The sequence below is a fragment of the Mustelus asterias genome, chromosome 12 (assembly GCF_964213995.1).
Source record: "Mustelus asterias chromosome 12, sMusAst1.hap1.1, whole genome shotgun sequence".
Classification (NCBI taxonomy): domain Eukaryota; kingdom Metazoa; phylum Chordata; class Chondrichthyes; order Carcharhiniformes; family Triakidae; genus Mustelus; species Mustelus asterias.
Genome location: NC_135812.1, coordinates 31253146 through 31272499, shown reverse-complemented (window position 1 = coordinate 31272499; position 19354 = coordinate 31253146). Strand labels below are relative to the sequence as shown.

Below are 19354 nucleotides of genomic sequence, written 5' to 3'. Positions count from 1 at the left end.
TCTTTCTTTCTGACCTTGGGAGTAAGGTGCTGCATGACCTGGTATGGCATTGGGAAGAGAACCATCAGGGCCACATTTCAGGAGTGGTAAGTATAGACACCTCTCAAGGAAACATTACTCCTGGTGCCACAAAAGGTGTGCTACAGATCATTTTCAGGCTGTCAGAGAGAGGGAAGTATGAACTAAATCTTTTGTTTATACAGCAAATACTATTCCAGTAAGACATGGGGCGGGGTGGGGAAAGGAGGAGGAGAGAGGGAGGGAGGGAGAGAGAGAGAGAGAGAATGGCATCAGCACAGGAGTCCAAAAGCGCAGTTTATGCTGGTGGGATTTACCTTTGCAACTGTCCCCAGGAAGTGCCAGGGGGCAGTGTCGGGAGTTATTCCTGTGGGGAAGAGTGGTTGGGGGGGGGGGGGGGGGGGGGAGTGGTTGGGGGGGGGGGGGGGGGGAGTGGTTGGGGGGGGGGTGAGTGGTGGTAGGGGGGAGGGGGGGCGTGAGTGGTGGTAGGGGGAGTGGTTCTCTTTTTAATTTCTTCGATTGAGACAAATCATTCCACAGTACTTTGTCTCGATTGGAGCCCACTTTGCCAGTGTGACATTATGAGACCCATGTTTTCATTTCTCTTTGGCTATGGGCCAAACAATATGGCGGGGAAGGCCCGTCTTTGGAGCTGGCGGCTTCCCCACTAATTTTTCCCCACCCGATGTGTCTGTCTATTGTTGGGAAAATTCCGCCCATGGCTTTTGGAGACAGCAACACCTAGTAGATAATCTACTCACCACTGCATCCTTCACCCCATCCACCAACCTTTGGGGGTAGGCAGGAATGTGGAGAAATCAGATCAGCTATAATCTTATTAAATGGCGGAGGGACCAAGTGGCCTACTCCTGCTCCTAATTCGTATGTTTGTTTGTAACCCAAGTTTCAACAGGTGCATTCTCCTCACCCGAGACCCCACCTGTCTTTGCTCCCCCAAGGATTCTGATCTCTTCACGTGCTGTTTACTCTTTTATGGATCTGAGCTCTCAATGCCATAAACACCCTTTGCTCTTGGACTGTGGTCTCTGCATCCCACCAGACCCCTAAACCCATATCCGCCATTGCACAATCCACGCCGGAATTCTCCCTCAACCACCAGCTGCTCAACCTCCTCCTTTGGTTAGCCTTAAGCTGCTATGGGCCCAGCCCCACATCCGATGCCCGACTCCCCCTGCGAATCCAATCACGTCACTCTGGATCCCTGCCATCCAAAATCTACATCAGCCCAAGCCCCTAGACCTAGCTCCCTCCTGTGAACCAGAACCCTTGTCCCTTCCTGGCCCAAATCAATTCTGCTTCAAGGAGAAACACATTCATATCTGTTTAGGCCTTAAAAACTCAAACGTAATCCACAGTCATGACAACCCAGCTGGATGAAAATAATGTGACATTCCCTTCCTCGAAGTGGTGATGCAGAACTGTAAGGGAAGAGAATAATGGACACACAACTAATCCCATAATCCTTGTACCTACTTCTGCAGCATGGGAAATTAGGAATAAAACAACTTTCCTATTTAATCAACATTTCATGGATACAGGTAGTGAAAGAGAGTGAATTCAATCACTAACTCAGTATTTCCAGCACTTCTGTATTTCAAATATCTAATCTCCCCTGAATAAACCAAGCTCAGGAGCGGTGTAATTAATGGAACAGATAGTGAGGTGGCACAGTAGGGGTGAGGTGCCTTTAAATTTGGAGTTAAGGTGGAGTCCTAGCGCCTCCCTGAGTCACTCATTGCCAGGAAAGGTCCAATACAGCCTTCCCATCCAGGACCAACTGAGGACCTTTATAGTGGCCAATTAAGAACTTCTTCCTGCCTCTGCTGGGGGCCCCCAAAATGTGGGGAGGTGGTCCAGTAAAAACTGGCAGCCTCCCTCTGGACTAGAGGCACAGGCCCTCCTGATTGTGCACTGTGACCCAGGACCACCTCCTTCCAACGGTAAGGGCCACCCCTATGGAAACACCACCACCTGCCCTTACCAATGCCACTCCACAGCCCCACCACCACCACAAACCCACCCCACCAGCTCCCCCTTGTTTGGGATTGCCTTACTGACCCTGATGAGCTCAACTCTACTCACCAAGGTGGTGGGGCCTACTCCTTGTTGCAGTTCCTGGATGGGCGGAGTCAGCAGTGACCATCGCATCCAGCGACAGTACTGGAAGTAGAGAGCCTTGGAGCCAGGATCCCACCCCTTAAAGGGTCAACTGGATTTGTCGCCCCACGTGGTGGGGGCCCCGAGCCGGAGCCCCGACAACAGGTCGTTAAATTGCCTGATGGGCACTGAGTCACTTAAAAGCTCCCGGAAACAGCCAGGGTGGGGTTGCTCTCAACTTTCTGGCCTGTCATTGGCTGCTGGTATTAAACTAAGCCCATCCAGTTCAACACGAGACAATAAGCCTGCGGAGGGGCATTAAGTGTAGCCAACCAATGAGTGTAACTGGCTCCAAGATGGCTGCAAGGATAACTGAGTAGAGAAAGCTTGAGGTTGCTCGGCTTTTTGGGCCAACCATGGATACTTTCCAAATAGCAAAAGATCAGTAATAGGGTACAAGACCTGTTCAATCTAGTCAGCTATTTCAACTAATTCACAGAGTAAAATAATGTAATCAAAATCAACTCAAAGAGTGTTGCTTCTTTTTTTTTCAAAACAGCAATAAAACATCCAATTTGGTAAATCCATCTGTGACACCATGTAAACAGCAATCTTGAGTTATTCAATAATTAGCTTTTAAAGAGACTGCACATTTTCAGTCAGTGGGAAGTACACTGTGTTGATGCGACTTGACAACTCAGTATTCAGGTCTGTTTTATGCACCTGTAGAGAGACGTAACAAGGTGGAAGAAGTGAAATTTCTCCATGTAACTGGCTACTTCACCTGAGTCCAAGTCATGCTCCAGTTAGGGTAGAACTCAATGCACTTTAAAACTGTAACAGAGGATCACAGGTACATTAAACCCACTGCAACGCCACTATCATGGGTTTGGAAGGCATATATTAGAGGAAGAATAGGTCTGTCTCTATATGCCGCTAACTCCTGCTTCACTCCAGCTTTTACCAGTTTCCGTCGCCGTGTGTTTTTAGAACTAGCTCAAATTTGGAACACTCCAAACAGTAACGTCGGACACATTGCCCCAACATTAATTCACCATTCGCTCCTCAGTGTATTGGTTTCAGGTGGGCACTCAGACGGGCAACTTTCCTCCTTGTCTTTCCGGCATCCTTCACAGTCCTTGTTTTGTTATTCATTCACAGCATGCAAATTATTTTTATTAATACACTGGCAAGGCCAACATTTATTGCCATCCCTGCATCTCTGATTGACCTTTTGGACCATTTCTGAGTGCAGTTAAGAGTCAACCACATTGCTGTTAGTCTGGAGTCACACACACATGCGAGACCAGGACAGGACGGTTCCTGCTCCAAAAGGACTTGAATGAATCAGATGGGTTTTTACATTCTGGTAGTCTCACGGTCACCATTGCTTGGTGTTAATACATTTTTGATTCCACATTTATTAAACAAGTTGAATTTAAATTCCCAGCTACCAGGGCAGGATTTAAACTCTAGTCTCGGGATCATTCATTAGGCCTCTGGACTGCTAGCCCAGTAACGTAACCACTCTGTTATTGTACCATTGGCCAATTTCTTGATTAACTTTCTTGAAGGCGCATTTATTCAATCCCAATGGAATTTTGCCTCTCCCTTTATTATAAACAACCAAGCCTGAAAATGTCACTCTTTAACACAAATACCCAAGAATGAATTATTGACTCCAAACTCTAATGCAAATTCCAATTTTATTGTCCAGATTTACAACTTTCAGTCGCCGTCACTCTGACAAGTTATGATTACAGATAATTTACAGCATGAAAGTTAAAACCTGAAGGAAAAGATTAGGCGATGAGATATTCAGACATACTGGGAAATGAAATCACCCCCCTCCCCGCTTCAAGCTAGTGCATGTAGCATGCATGGATTATTGCAAAATTATTTTGTATAAGACATTCCATGGCACTACTTCAAAGAAGAGGATGTCGCTGCTTCAGTATACGTGCCTCTTTTGGGACTCGAATTCTGATGGTACCCATCCATCTGCATGAGCAGAGGCCACTGGGTTTCAGAGTGTGCACTGAACCCTTCACTATTGGTATTTCAATGGAGTTTTCAAGTATACCAAAACCACGCTAAATCTTGTCTCATATGTTGGACAGCAATTTCTCAGAATTATTCGTCAAAGAATTTCTCAGAGATGCTTGAATTGCACTAGTTATCTATCCACAAGTGCCACTGACATCACTCGGACTTGAACACAAAAACCAAGGCTAACACCAGTGCAGTACTGAGGCTGTGGTGCTCTGTTGGAGGTGCTGTCTTTCATCCCCTCTCATAACATTTAAGAAGTATTGCGATGCCAAGGCATACAAGGCTATGAGCCAAGTGCTAGAAATAGCATTCGAACAGTTAGGCGGTTTGTCTTTGTTCAGTGGCAGCTATGATGGGACCCAACCCAGGTGAATCCACATGACTCAGACCAAGATGACAAGTGGCTTGTCCACTCTTCCTCCCATGAAGGATCCTGATTTTGTGATTATAAATGGATGTAAAGGGCCGATGAAAAAGGAGGACCTCCATCCAGCAATGGTTTCACCATCTTGATCCTCCAACTCAAGATTATTCACCCCTTAGTCCCTATTTACCCCAAGACCCATGACACACCCAATGCTCCTTCCTTAAACATGCTGCCTAAACTTTGGGTTAGCTGTGGCTATTTGTAGCAGTCTCATCTCTAAGTTAGAAGGTTCTGGGTTCAAGCCCCAGCCTAGGTCTTGAGCACAAAAACCAAGGTTGGTACCCCAGTGCACTACTGAGGCTGTGCTGCTCTGTTGGTGGTACTGTCTTTCATCCCCTCTCATGACATTTAAGAAGTATTGCGGTGCCAAGGCATACAAGGCTATGGCCAAGTGCTAGAAAATGGCATTAGAATAGTTAGGTCGTTTGTCTTTGACCGACGCAGACGAAATGGGCTGAAGGGCCTTTTTCTGTGCTGTATACAGCTATGACTCTTGGCACACTTCCCTACGGGAAGAGGAACTAAATGGCTCTAATGTCAGGAGACCACCCCCGACTGCGCCACCTTGGAATTTTAAACATTTGCCACATGAGTCATCCTGTGGTCTCTGTGAGCAGGATGGTCAAATTGTTGCCAAATTAATGTCATTGCTCCATAAATTCCCAAATTCTTTTCATATGTAGGTTCCCAGCAGCCACCAGGGGGAAATTTCCAATCAATCAGTCTAGACTGGAATTAAACTTGAATTTCCAGACATTTAAAAAAAAAGTCCTTCTTGCATCTTTATAATTTTACAGTAGTCGTTTGAGGTAATAAAAGTATTTTCTAAAGCTAACTCTTGATAAAATCATGACAACATGGGGTTACATGCACGCAGATATGATAGTGAAAGCCACACCACCAAGAAGTCCATTTTTAATGGTGTGCACCATTTCATTTCTGGTACAACAACATTGTCGATAATTGTTTAAGAAAATATGTGATTGTCAGCGGGCTGCATCAGCCTACACTCTGTGCAATAGTGTGGTTTAATAAAAATACACAGTAGGAACGGCAGATTTTAACTGCATAAGATTTAAAATGCATCTTACTGCATTGCTATGCAAAATCTGAAAAATCTGTTTTGTATCAATTGCATTCTTTAAAAGATTAAAATCCATGTTTTCACTGTGGCGAAATAATTTCTTCATTTAAATGGTTTAATTGCTCACCAATGTTTAATAAGGACAGCCTATTTTACTTTTTCTTGTGCTTGAAATGGTCACGGTTGAGGCCCGCTTGCTATCTGAAGTGCACGATAAATGATGAATGTTGCAGCAACCGCCATAGCTCTCATTAATACCCAACACACTAACAAACAAATCCTGTTGTTCAAACATCAAATACCATAGAATCATAGAATCCCTACAGTGCAGGAGGAGGCCATTCGGCCCATCGAGCCTGCCCTGACAAATATAACAAATGAGTGCCCAATCAACAAATACAACATATTCCACTTTGATGGTTCTTTATAAGATTGGTCAAGGGAAAACAACAGTGCCAATGTTAGTTGAGCCAAACAAATGTTGTCAGTTTGGACAAGATGAGAACTTGGTCTGCTAGGGTGGCATGGTGGCACAGTGGTTAGCACTGCTGCTTCACAGTGCCAGAGATCCGGGTTCGATTCCAGCCTCGGATAACAGTCTGTGTGAAGTTTGCACATTCTCCCCATATCTGTGTGGGTTTCCTCCAGTTTCCTCCCACACTCCAAAGATGTGCGGGTTAGGTTGATTGGCCATGCTAAATTGCCCCATAGTGTCAGGGGGACTAGCAGGTAAATATGTGGCTTATGGGGATAGGGCCTGGGTAGGATTGTCGTCGGTGCAGACTCGATGGGCTGAATGGCCTCTTTCTGAACTGCAGTGATTCTATTCTACGAAACAAGTGTTGTCAGATAGGACAAGCTGAGAACTTGTCTACAACACCTGCAGAATTCCATGTGAAGCATCAGGAGCCAAACCAAGAGAAAAGGGTCATTTTTATTCAGTAGCTGTCTCCAAACAAGAGGTAAATAAAATAAAATGAGGTGAGGGAAAGGTCACAATCATTATCATTTATTATCCTGGTCACTGGGACACATATCGTGTTATGGGGTTCACTGTGTTAGCAAACTTCCTGAACATTTATTTGTCCTCACCTCGGAAAAAGCATGAGATTTCCATTAGCTTTCTGTATTTAAGCGTACATTAGCAATGTTTCCAGATTATGATTAAGCTTTTTGTGTTAGCCACATTTTACTCATTATTTAAGCCATATTGTGTCAGGCAATGTAGTCACCACCACTTCCATCTTCAATCCCTCAGGTCCAGTGGGCACAGACTTGAGCGTATATCTATTGCAAGCCTGGCTCAACCATCCATCATCAGATGTGGTTGCACAGCATGAAGCCCCACTGAGCAACAATCCCCTCTACCAAAGTCACACAATAACCTAAGAGAGGTAAAGCTAACCACCCCCAGCCCATCCCCCGCAATTTCTTATCTCTATCAACAACCATCAACTTAAACCCTTTTCCCTGGCCCTGAATCCTCACGTAACAAGAAGCACATCATTTCTTAGCCACTGAGAGCGAGAGAGAGAGAATCCAGTTAGTTGCTTTTGTTGCTTTCTGCTCTTCCTTGCTAAGTGAAGGCTACTTGACCTCACCATTACCTTGAACCCCTTTCTTTTTCTAGTTTCTTCTTGATCCCATGTACTCTCCAAGCACATCTCACCCAGTTGATATCTCTTGTCCTTCCAGCCCATTCTCAATAAACTACTGAACAACCAACCCTTCATGCCTCTCAGCACAGCTGATGGTGTGACCAGGCTTTTCTTCCTGTCAAAACCACTGCCATCATCTTTCCATCTACATCCTCCCTCCCCTCACAAATCCTCTGCCCTTCTAAACGGCTGCTGAATGAACTGCTGCTGCCAAATCCAAGCTCATCCCTTCTAAAACTTTCCACCTGAATCTTTCTAATCCGTTTTCAATTCCACAGAACCAGAACAGCCCGAATCAGCAATTGCAAACAAAATTCTCTGTGACTTTATGACCGGAATCTTACAGCCATTCACTGGAGGGTTTTTCTGCTCCCCTGGAGATTTGGCTGGGCACCAAATTCTCCATCCTCGCTGCAGTGGCTGGTAAGACTGCACCCTATGACTTTAATACCTTACCCTTTGTTCCTTGTCCTCTTTATATCTTTTCACATAATTAACCATGCCATCCACCTTCAATAACTCTCCTCTATTGTCCAACTTTGTAACATTGCTCTCACGTATCTGCACTCATTCGATCATAGTTTTAGTCGTTCCAGCAACAATTTTCTCTTACCCACCTCCATACTATTACCGCTGTACATCCCCAAGGACCTAGCCTTAGCCCTCTCGTCTTCCCCATCTAAATCCTGCTGTGTGCAATTATCTGCAGACCCAAGCTCAGCATCTTACTTACCCTTGAACTGAGCTTCTGAGCCTCACGTACTTCTGATGACAAAAGTTGCCTACATTCACCACAGCAACAACGGGAATAGGAGAATGACATTCAGTGCCTCAGGCAAGTTCAACAATTCAGTTAGGTCATGGTTAGTCATGACCTTAACTCCATCTCCTCATCTTTTTCCATTATTAAGTTTTAAAGAGTGTTTTAAAGTAGGAGAGAGGGAGATGGAGAGGTTTAGGGAATTCCAGAATTTAAGATCGAGGCAACTGAAAGATGGTTGTCTGCCAATGATTAAAATTGGAGATGCGCAAGAGGTGGTAATTGGTGGAGTGTGGAGACCTTCTGTAGAAAAATACAAGGTCAGGGATGTGAGAGGCTATTGAGAGATGACAGTTTTAAAATTGAGACATTGCTGGACTGGGCTCCATCTAGGCCAGGGAGTATAAGCATGATGGCTGGACCAGACTTGATGCAAGCTTGGATACGGGCAATGGAGTTTTGGAAGAGGGTCAAATTTGAGGGGTCGGTCAGGAAAGAATTAAAGTTTATTTATTAGTCACAAGTAGGTTTACATTAACACTGCAATGAAGTTACTGTAAAAATCCCCTAATCGCCACACTCGGTACCTGTTCGGATACACGGAGGGAGAAGTTAGCATGGCCAATGCATCTAACCTTGGACTGTGGGAGGAAACCGGAGCACCCAGAAGAAACCCATGCAGACACGGGGAGAATGTGCAAACTCCACAGACCAGCAGTCCAGAGGTCACGAGTTCAAATTCCACCATGCCAAGTTATGAAATCAAAATCAGAAAGCCAGGTAATCTGTGAGTTAACAGCAGAAAAAGTGACCATGAAAAATGTCAGATCGTCAATACTAGCTCACTAATATCTTCTGGGGAAGGAATCCTACTAATCTGACTATTGTGATTCTAGTTTCACACGTACATAGGAGACTCTTAATGCCCTCAGAGTACCTTGTGATAAGTAGTGAATATGACCTCACCAACATAATAAGCCTCTTAAGAACAGATTAATAAAAATTACATTTTGGTGGATTTTCTGGCACTTTGGCGAGAACTGTGATTAGGAATGATTTATCCTGGAATGACTTATCCAGCTCATTCTAAATAAATGCATGCAATGCATGCTCAACTAATATACTCCTTATTCTCGTAATAAGGTACAGGCCTCACAAGTTCAAAAGATTAAGTTTCTTAATCCTCTTACCCAGTCTGCTGGCAAAAGCTAGATCCAATCAGGAGGGACCCACGTGCTACTCTGACCTCCATGCAGATGCACAAAGGTTTACATGGCTCACAAAGACACTAAATTCTGGGGATTCTTGCGGTGTTCGTGCAAATGCAAATGCTTTGCTAATTGAATCAAGAAAAGTTTAGGACATTGTGCAGTGATTTTAACATGTGGCTTCAAGTGCAGTAAGCTGTAGAGGTACACTGACTTCGAGTGGCATATGCTGACACATCAATAGAACTGAGACAGCACTGACTGGCAGTGTGAACTGCCCGCAGCTGGCATGTCTGCTTTCAACCTCAAAGAATCTGCCCATCAAACATCGCTGAATTTGCAAGCCAACACATTCACTGGGGACCGTACGTTGATACAGATATCACTGCATGCTGTCTCGACAATTGGAGATATTCATTTCTACTCTGGCTGCAGAAGATAACTGACAACAAGCAAGAGAGAACAAGTAAAGGAAAAATCTTGAGCATTCAACTACTAAATCTGTGTGAGCAAGTGGCCAAAAGAAACCTTGAGATGCAGAGAAGGTGCCAGGGATGGGGAAGGAGGATGACTGGGGTCTGCTCTGGGTTTGTTTATTTTGGTGTGGAGATGCCGGCGTTGGACTGGGGTAAACACAGTAAGAAGTCTCACAACACCAGGTTAAAGTCCAACAGGTTTATTTGGTAGCACAAGCCACTAGTCTTAAAGGCTTTAAGACTTGATTACCTGTAAAGACTCGCATTCCAACCATTATTTTGTAAATTGAGTTTGTGTCTTTATATGCCATGTTTGTGAACTGAAATCCCACTCACCTGATGGAAGGGGCAGCGCTCCGAAAGCTAGTGGCTTGTGCTACCAAATAAACCTGTTGGACTTTAACCTGGTGTTGTGAGACTTCGTACTTTGTTTATCTTCCCACGTTAACCTCCTGCTCACTTAAGACCAGAGACACTCAGGGGCAAATTCTACCGTCCTGCCCGCCATGGGAATCGGAGCGGGCAAGGGGCGGGCCATGGAAAGGTCTGTTGATCTCAGGCGGTTGGGGGGTGAGCGAAGCTGGAAAATCCTGCCCTTAATGTCTGTCAACTGCCATAACCGGTTTATTCTGACAGAAGCTCATTGACCGGAAATATTGTACCATTCTCCCTCCAGAGATACTGGCTGACCTGCTGAGTATTTCCCAAATTTTCTGCTTTCATTTCAGATATCCAAAATCCACAGTATTAGGCTTTTGTACCCTTAACTTAATCCCCACTATGGAGAACTGCTTATTTGGACAGCCTGATTTCCTCTTCTTTTTCTCTATCAGAGGAATGAGAGGTGATTAAACAGGGGTATTTAAAATGATGAGGGGTCTGGATGGAGTGGATAGGGAGAGAGGATCAAAAACCAGAGGCCAAAGTGTGTTGGGGCTTGGGGGGGGGCGGGGGGAGAGCTGGGCAGCAAAAGGTGGAGAGGGGAAGGGCACAAGTTGGGGACGGCAAAAGAGATAGTGGAGAACAAATGGGGGCAGAGTGAAAGGGGAAGGGCAAAGATGGGACAGTGGTGAAGGAGAAGGATAGGCAATGGAAAGAGGGCTGGTGAAGGAGAAGAAAAGTGGGCTGATGGAACAAAGTGCAAAGAAAATTACAGCACAGGAACAGGACCTTCAGCCCTCCAAGCCTGCACTGACCATGCTGCCCTTCCAGGGACCATATCCCTCTATTCCCATCCTATTCTTGTATTTGTCCAGATGCCTCTTAAAAGTCACTATTGTATCTAAATCAGTAGCTTTTAAGAATACAGGTTTTTCGAAATTTGTTTTGCTTGTAGAAACTGCCTTTTAACTGTTAGCACAAATTAATGGTACTGGTAGAAAATCTCAATTGTAAAAATGGACTCCATAGAAATGAATGGCCACTCTTTAATAATGGTCTTATTTAAAGGAATACATTGGTGTTAATCACCTTCTTGAGTAATTAGGAATGGGCAATAAATACAGGCCCAGCCGGCAACACTCTTGTCCTGTGAAAGAATAAATAAATAAAAATAATATGACTTTGGGTGATACTGGTACCCCGTATTATTATACTGAAGCCTATTTAGCACCTTAATTGTTCTATGGTGCACAGCTATCTTCATAATTGGCCCATAAAGTTTGCACAGCAGTTGTGCCTAAGGAGCATCAGGTCTCAGGTTGGGATACAAATGAGTGTGAAATAGGCTGGCGAATCTGGGTGATGCTGCAGCAACTAAGTGCTCGACTGGAAGAATGCTTACATATGTTCTTATATAGAAAAGGAAAAAGATTAATGGGTGACATTCTCCTCGATATTGGACCACGCTTGCTTCCAGACCCTTTTCCTTCCCCCCCCCCCCCCCCCCCCAATGGTCAAATCCTGCAAGGAGAATGAGGGAAAAGAAAATTGTAGCATTTTAAAAATGGCGGGCTTGTCTCGACTTGGGTGTTTCAACAGGCTGATGGATTTATGGGCTCTCAGCCAAGTCCCATTATGTATTCTGGACCGACAGACCAGACATCCATTCAAGTACTAAAACAACTGCGCTTTGGAGAAAACATCCCTTGATTGACTCTAGCTCTTGGATCTCTGCTGTCAATTGCACAATGTTCATTTACACAAAGTTAAGAGGTTCCAATTGCTTGCAGTTTCTGCTCTTGATACTTCAAATGGTATAGCGATTGGCCCTTTTATTGCCTTACAGTAAATGTACTTGTTTAACTTTGCAGTAAGTTACGTATAATTGATTTCTTAAAAAAATACATCCTATTGTCACCATATGATTAATTGGCTCTGTTCAGTGCATACTGGGTCAATGGGCATAGAAATGCCACATCTTGTCATAGGGTGCATGAAGAGCTATGGAGGGTGTGTGGAGGAGTATAGCTTGGCATAAGGGACTTGGAAGGGAAAGGAGGGGGGATAAGGGGGTATGAGGGGTGAGGACTAGAGGGTCTTCCTCTTTTCATGATAACTGGAACAAAGACCCCAAGCACCAAGACAGGCCTTTTAAACAATCTTCCTCAAAACCTGTCATCCCCTGTGGCTACCTCCATTCTCTTTCCCAGGTCAGCTTGGCCCAACTGCAGCCCACACCCACCCACCGGTGATGAAGATCCTGTCTCAATGGGCACTTTCACCCGAGGCCAGTGTGTGAAGCCGGGTTTTTTCTCGACTCCCATTACCCACCTTGAAGATGATGAAAATCCAGATCATTGGTCCCTTCATCGTGTTGAAAAGAAAGTTATGCCCCTTGAGTCCCACGGCTGTCCAGGAATGAATATTTATGTGGGGTGTGGCAAGGGGAATGATCGGAGAATATTCCTTGTAAATTTGGCTCGAGATCAGACAGGCTCATTGCTGAACTAAGAATATCTTTTTTCCAATAGTTGGTCAAGCATTAGATGCACTTGCATGAGAAATCAGAAACTTCCCATTCCTCCTCACCATGCCCCCAACACCACACAACCAACTGAAGGCATTCAACATGAAAATACCTACTATGGTTGTTATATGTAGTCGCTACCACCTTGCAGGAAACTACTAACAGAGCAGTGAAGATGATGTTTGTTCAAAAATACACAATCGCCAGTAGTAGTACAAGTTTTGGGAGTCTGGTTCAAATTCAGACCAGACAGGTGGGGAAGGAGATTTGTTTCCCCCCACGCCCCCCCAATCTTTTTGAATCCTCAATAGGATTCCCACCAGGAGGTAATGGACTAGTGGTATTATTGCAAGACCATTAATCCAGAAACTCAGCTAATGTTCTGGGGACCCGGGTTCGAATCCCACCATGGCAGATGGTGAAATTTGAATTCAATTAAACATATCTGGAATTAAGAATCGACTGATGACCATGAAATCATTGCTGATTGACGGAAAAACCCGTCTGGTTCACTAATGTCCTTTAAGGAAGGAAATCTGCCATCCTTACCTGGTCTGGCCTACATGTGTCTCCAGAGCCACAGTAATGTGGTTGACTATCAACTGCCCTCGGGCAACTAGGGATGGGCAACAAATGCTGGCCAGCCAGCGACAACCATGTCCCACGAATGAATAAAAAAAAGTAACAAACTTTTGTCAGTCACATTTGATACAGCAATTGAAACAAGTTGTAAAGCAAAAGAGTAGGAACCTTTACTCTGGATCTAAATAATACTAAATCTAATATGCTGAATATAAAATTTTGAAAATGTTCTACTTCTTATCACTGCCAGGTAACTGTAAAAGGCAAGTGGATCAAAAACTAGCAATCAAAACCATATTTTACATAATGTATTTAAAATAACAAAAGACAATACTTATTTGGCCATGCAGTGTTCAGCCAAAGCATTTAAAAATTTCCATTTATACAGCACCTTCCACAACCTCAGAAGGTCACCAAGTGTTTCACACCAAGGAAACACATTTGAAGTATCGTCAATGTTATGTCGGCAACATGGCAGCCATTTTGTGCACAGCAAGCCCACAAACAGCAATGTTTTTATGTGTTGGACGAGTAATAAATATTGAATAGCTCCCCCTTGCTTTTCTTGAAATACCACCATGTCTACTTGGGAACATGAGTTGGGGCTGTGGTTTAATGTCACTTCCAATATCTGGCACCTCTGATAGTGCAGAACACTGGCAGTCAGCCTCAATTTTGTGTTCAGGTCTGGCGAGTGGGACTTGAACCTGCAACCTGCTGACTTAGAGGCGAATGTGCTGCTACTGAGACACGGCTGAACTACCAGTTTCAAAAACGTACCTCAGCATACATACAACAAAATGAATCTCATGGTCCATTTACTGCATGTGTCCAGTTAAAGAAAGTTTTGCTCCCCGAATTGAGGTTTATAATGCCTGTCCATGTTTTTTAATGATACACAGTGCAAAATAGTATTTGTATAGCTCCAGATCTTTTCTCTAAAACATGATGCTTTATTCATTTTTTTTCTCTCATAATGGATCTACATTGAACTCTGCCAATAAATGATTATCAATAATCTTGAAAATATATTATGATGTGGAGCTGCTGGCGTTGGCCTGGGGTAGGCACAGTAAGAAGTCTCATAACACCACATTAAAGTCCAACAGGTTTATTTGGAATCACGAGCTTTCAGAGCGCTGCTCCTTCATTAGGTGAGTGGAGAGATAGGTTTCACAAACCCGGCATATATAGACAAAGACACAGTTGTAAGATAATGGTTGGCATGCAAGGCTTTTTTAGGTAATCAAATCTTCACAGGTTATGTTTATGTTAAGCAGAGAGATTGATTCTCTCTACTGCTGTAATACGTCCTTTTGTCTTCACTGATGTTGTAAGAGAAGAAAAGCTGCCATCCTTACCTGGTCTGGCCTAAATGTAGCTCCAGACTCCAGTGTGATTGCCTCTGTTCTTAATTGCCCTCCAAAATGGCTTAGCAAGCCAGCAAAACAGCTCGGAAATCTTCACCACACAAACTGCAGCGAGTCAAGGAGGTAGTTTATCACGACCTCCTCACAGAACAGATAGAGATGGGCAATAAATGCTAGCCTTGCTAGCAATACCCACATTCCACGAATCAATAACTGAAGAGCAAAGAACTTGGTTCTCTGCACAACACCGCGGTAATGACATGGGAGCAGTTGTCAATGAGACCTCCCGATGGTAACAGTAATGGTGACAACTGGGTTAATGAATCTGTTTCGATGTCACTGGGCAAAAATGTATTTAGGATAGGCAGTGTCGTTTTGGCAGGTGGCAGGATAATGCCAAAGGGTTAAATGTTAAATGGAATAGACCACAGAGCAAAGGTATGAACAGACATCCAATTGAGTTTGAGGGACATTCACACAGCTAGAAACTCAAAGTAAGTGCGGCCTCGAGAGAACTCGGCCGCATTGTGGACCAGTGCTCATTCAGTGAATTGATTGCTTTTAACTTACTTAATATGAACATATAGTCTATCAGATACATTGTACATCGGGGAGGGGTTGCCTCTGTTCAAAGGCAAGGCTACTTTAAATGCAGGATCATCAGAACAGGGACAGCAGGCATCAATTCAATTTCCGACGTTAACATCAAATTACTTATTTAATTTCACGCCTGATGAAGCATCATATAGCTACACACAGAATCATTTCACTTCATTTGTTATGCCATGTTTTTTCAGTTCTTAGCTTGTCTGCCAACTGACAATTTTAATTACGACATGAATTTGATTGCACTTTTGAATAATTAGCACATCAAACACAAACCATTTAAACACCCAACATTTCCCATAAAGGTATGTGCATATGTCTGCGTGGTGCCTAGTGCTCGCTGATAACAGTGTACATTTAAAGAGGGTTTGGGGAGATGGGGGGGGGGGGGGGGGGGGGGGGGGGGTGAGGGTGGAGGGGGGGGGGAGATGGAGGGCGGCGCAGCAGTGGTGAAGATCATTAGCCAGATGTCTTATACTTACATCACTCAGTCTTTCATGTGAGCAGCTTCGGTTGGAAGCTTTAGAATCACTGCTGATACTTTCACTGTCGCTGTCCCTGCAGCTGTGTTGAGAAGGCTTGAGCTACAAAGCAAAGAGAGAGAGAAAAAAAAGATGAAAGCTACAAAGATGGAGGTAGGGACGGCCTTATCAGACTCCAGCAGCAAACTCGCGCAAAGCAGTAAAAGTCATTTTCCAGGCAAAAATCATATGAAAAAAAAATGTAAATGGAAAAGCGATATGACCCAAGTATCTGAGTCTAACAGTCTGGAGAACAGTGCGTGCATAATGCTTTGCAAAGTTCTCATCAGAGCCAAGGCAGGATTTATTAGCCTGCCGAGCTAGCTTTGGTGCATTTTTCAACCAGTCATCTCTGCCAACCCCCCTCAGATTCACTTCAGGGAAAAGAAAAGCACCCTTAACCGCTTCGGCCCAGTAAGCCAACAGAAGGAACCAAGCCAGAAAAGCCACCGATTTGTGAAGTGGGCGCGTCACAGAACAGTTTGAGGAATTGTTTACCATGACAGGCTATTTCACATGGCAGCCGGCTTGTACAAGTTGTACTTTATGGGACAATAAAAATGAGGACAGAGAGGAAAAAAATTGCCATTTACCAACACCATCCATCATTTACAGCAAACAGGAGGAAAAAAAACACCCTGGAGTAAAACGCATAATTAAAATGAAAACAGCCTTTTTTGTAGCCATTAGCACTTTGAATGGATGCTTTTCCTTAGAGGACTGCAACTGGGTCAAAGGCAGCAAATCGCTTTGTCGCCTCAGTCGGAAATGTGAGGAGAATGACATGCCACTGGAAGCCACTATTCAGCCCGTTGTGCGATACATGCCGGACAAAAATAGCTGAAGGAGACACAACACACTGGATGGATAAGAGGAAGGCATGCTCTCAACGAGGTTGAGGGGAGCAGCAAATGGTTTGCTTCCACTAATTGTATTAGCTACAGCTGCTTTAGTGATGGGGGGACAAATAAAAGGTTTCAGAAATGCACAAGCCAGGAAAGACCATGGGTGTGGAGAGCACAGAGTGATCCGAACAAAGATTTTTGTCAATGATGCCAAGTCTAATACATCACATTCACAATAAAATCAAGTTATTTGATATCGATGCTGACTAAGCTTGTCATGTTGCCATATCGCCCCACTAGGCAGAATTTAATCTCCTGCAAAGTCAATGGGCGGAATTCGCCCATGCCCCACCCGCTGGCAGGATCAATGGCAGGCGGGGGATTTCAGTGGGAGGCCCAAAAATCGGTTTCCCGCCAGTGCGAAGTGACAACGACAGCTTCCAATGCTGCCCACTATGGCAGCTCAGGAATCCTGCTGGAGACCAGCATGAAACCAATTTGCATCCCAAGGGCCGATCGGAATCTTTCCCCATGTCCGATTCTCCGTGACACCAGTGGGAAAAATACAATGATTCAGAACATGTCTGGACCAACGCGGCATGCAAGACATCAGGAATTATTACAAAAAGGCCTGGGGTTGCCTCCAGAGTTGGGGATAGAGGCTGCCAGCAACCCTGGACCACCTCAGCAGTGGCTGGGAGGAGCATTCATCAGGTGGATCTTCCAACTGCAGTATCATTGAGAAGGTCCATCTTCCAGCCTCAGCGTGTTCCTGGAGCTCCATCTTCTTCCCTCAGGAAATCCATCTTCTTTCTTCAATAGTGGGTCAGTGATGTTGGGCACCTTTTCAACATGGCACCCAGATATGATGGCAAGAGGAGTGCCAGCAAGCCCGTCCCACCACAGAAGACCCCACAAAACCCCTGGATGCATAATTAATGCAGCCGGAGACAGAAGATACAGTGTGGTTTTCCCTCAGCTTCCACAGAGGGAAACACTTCCCACCTATGACTTGCACTGAAAATCTCTATCCTTGTTCATGGTTGGGACTCTCTGGTGCCACTAAAAGTGAATGGAGTTTTGGCTGGAACGCCAAATTCTCCGTTCTCACTTGCAGCGGGGCGGGAACGGATAAGATCGGATAATCCCTTAGTCTCAGGTGGGATGATTCCACCCAATGTGTCAGTGCCAACACTATTAAGGCTCTATTTCCAACTATTCTCTTCTACATGTTCCAATTGGAGGTAAGTGATACCTCTCGCTCGTGAAATTTGCAAACGTTTCATTAAAGGTACCGAGATTGAACTTGGCAGCTCTCTTGTTCAACATTGTTCTTTGGATTCACAAACCTATAATTCTAGGACGAAGAAAATAAATGATGTAATGGGAAACCAGCAGTCTTAAAATGGCCCTCAGATGCATCAACAGGAATGATAGGAGAAACAAAGTGACCCAAGTGTTTGACAGTACTTGTTCAGCAATTTCTGTCTGGAAAGATGCACCCAGGAATCTTGTGTGCGGAGGTTTTCATTTTTAAGATCGCTAAATATAGGGTGGCATGGTGGTACAGTGGTTAGCACCGCTGCCCTCACAGCGCCAGGGACCCGGGTTCAATTCCAGCCTTGGGTCACTGTCTGTGTGGAGTCTGCATGTTCTCCCCGTGTCTGTGTTGGTTTCCTCCGGTTTTCTCCCACACTCCAAAGATGTGCGGGTTAGGTTGATTTTTGATTTGATTTATTGTCACATGTATTAGTATACAGTGAAAAGTATTGTTTCTTGCATGCTATACAGACAAAGCATACCGTTCAAAGAGAAGGAAAGGAGAGAGTGCAGAATGTAGTGTTACAGTCATGGCTAGGGTGTAAAGAAAGATCAACTTCATGCAGGGTAGGTCCATCCGAAAGTCTGACAGCAGCAGGGAAGAAGCTGTTCTTGAGTCGGTTGGTACGTGACCTCAGACTTTTGAATCTTTTTCCCGATGGAAGGTAGTAGAAGAGAGAATGTCCGGGGTGCATGGAGTTTTTAATTATGCTGGCTTTGCCGAGACAGCAGAAAGTGTAGACAGAGTCAATGGGTGGGTGGCTGGTTTGCGTGATGGATTGGGCTACATTCATGACCTTTTGTACTTTCTTGCATCTTGGGCAGTGCAGGAGCCCATACCAAGCTGTGATACAACCAGAAAGAATGCTTTCTATGGTGCATCTGTAAAAGTTGGTGAGAGTCGTAGCTGACATGCCAAATTTCCTTAGTCTTCTGAGAAAGTAGAGGCGTTGGTGGGCTTTCTTAACTGTAGTGACAGCATGGGGGGGGGGGGGGGGTGCAGGACAGGTTTTTGGTGATCTGGGCACCTAAAAACATGAGGCTCTCGACTTTTTCTACTTCGTCCCCATTGAAGTAAACAGGGGCATGTTCTCCTTTATGTTTCCTGAAGTCGATGACAATCTCCTTCTTTTGTTGACATTGAGGGAGAGATTATTGCCGCCACACCAGTTCACCAGATTCTCTATCTCATTCCTGTACTCTGTCTCATCATTGTTTGAGATCTGACCCACTACGGTGGTGTCGTCAGCAAACTTGAAAATCGAATTGGAGGGAAATTTGGCCACACAGTCATAGGTGTATAAGGAGTTTAGTAGGGGGCTGAGAACACAGCGTTGTGGGGCACCGGTGTTGAGGATGATCGTGGAGGAGATGTTGTTGCCTATCCTTACTGATTGCGGT

General features: G+C 44.6%; 1 protein-coding gene across 12 annotated transcripts in view; it reads right to left on the bottom strand.

Moving 5' to 3' along the window:
* The window catches only part of auts2a (activator of transcription and developmental regulator AUTS2 a), a 1221519-nt gene that overhangs the window by 635832 nt on the left and 566333 nt on the right, over positions 1–19354 (bottom strand). For all 12 annotated transcript variants that reach the window (XM_078224989.1, XM_078224996.1, XM_078224993.1 and 9 more), the window contains exon 4: positions 15750–15851. In XM_078224989.1, the coding sequence (XP_078081115.1) occupies positions 15750–15851 (102 nt within the window). The remainder of the gene's footprint in view (positions 1–15749; positions 15852–19354) is intronic.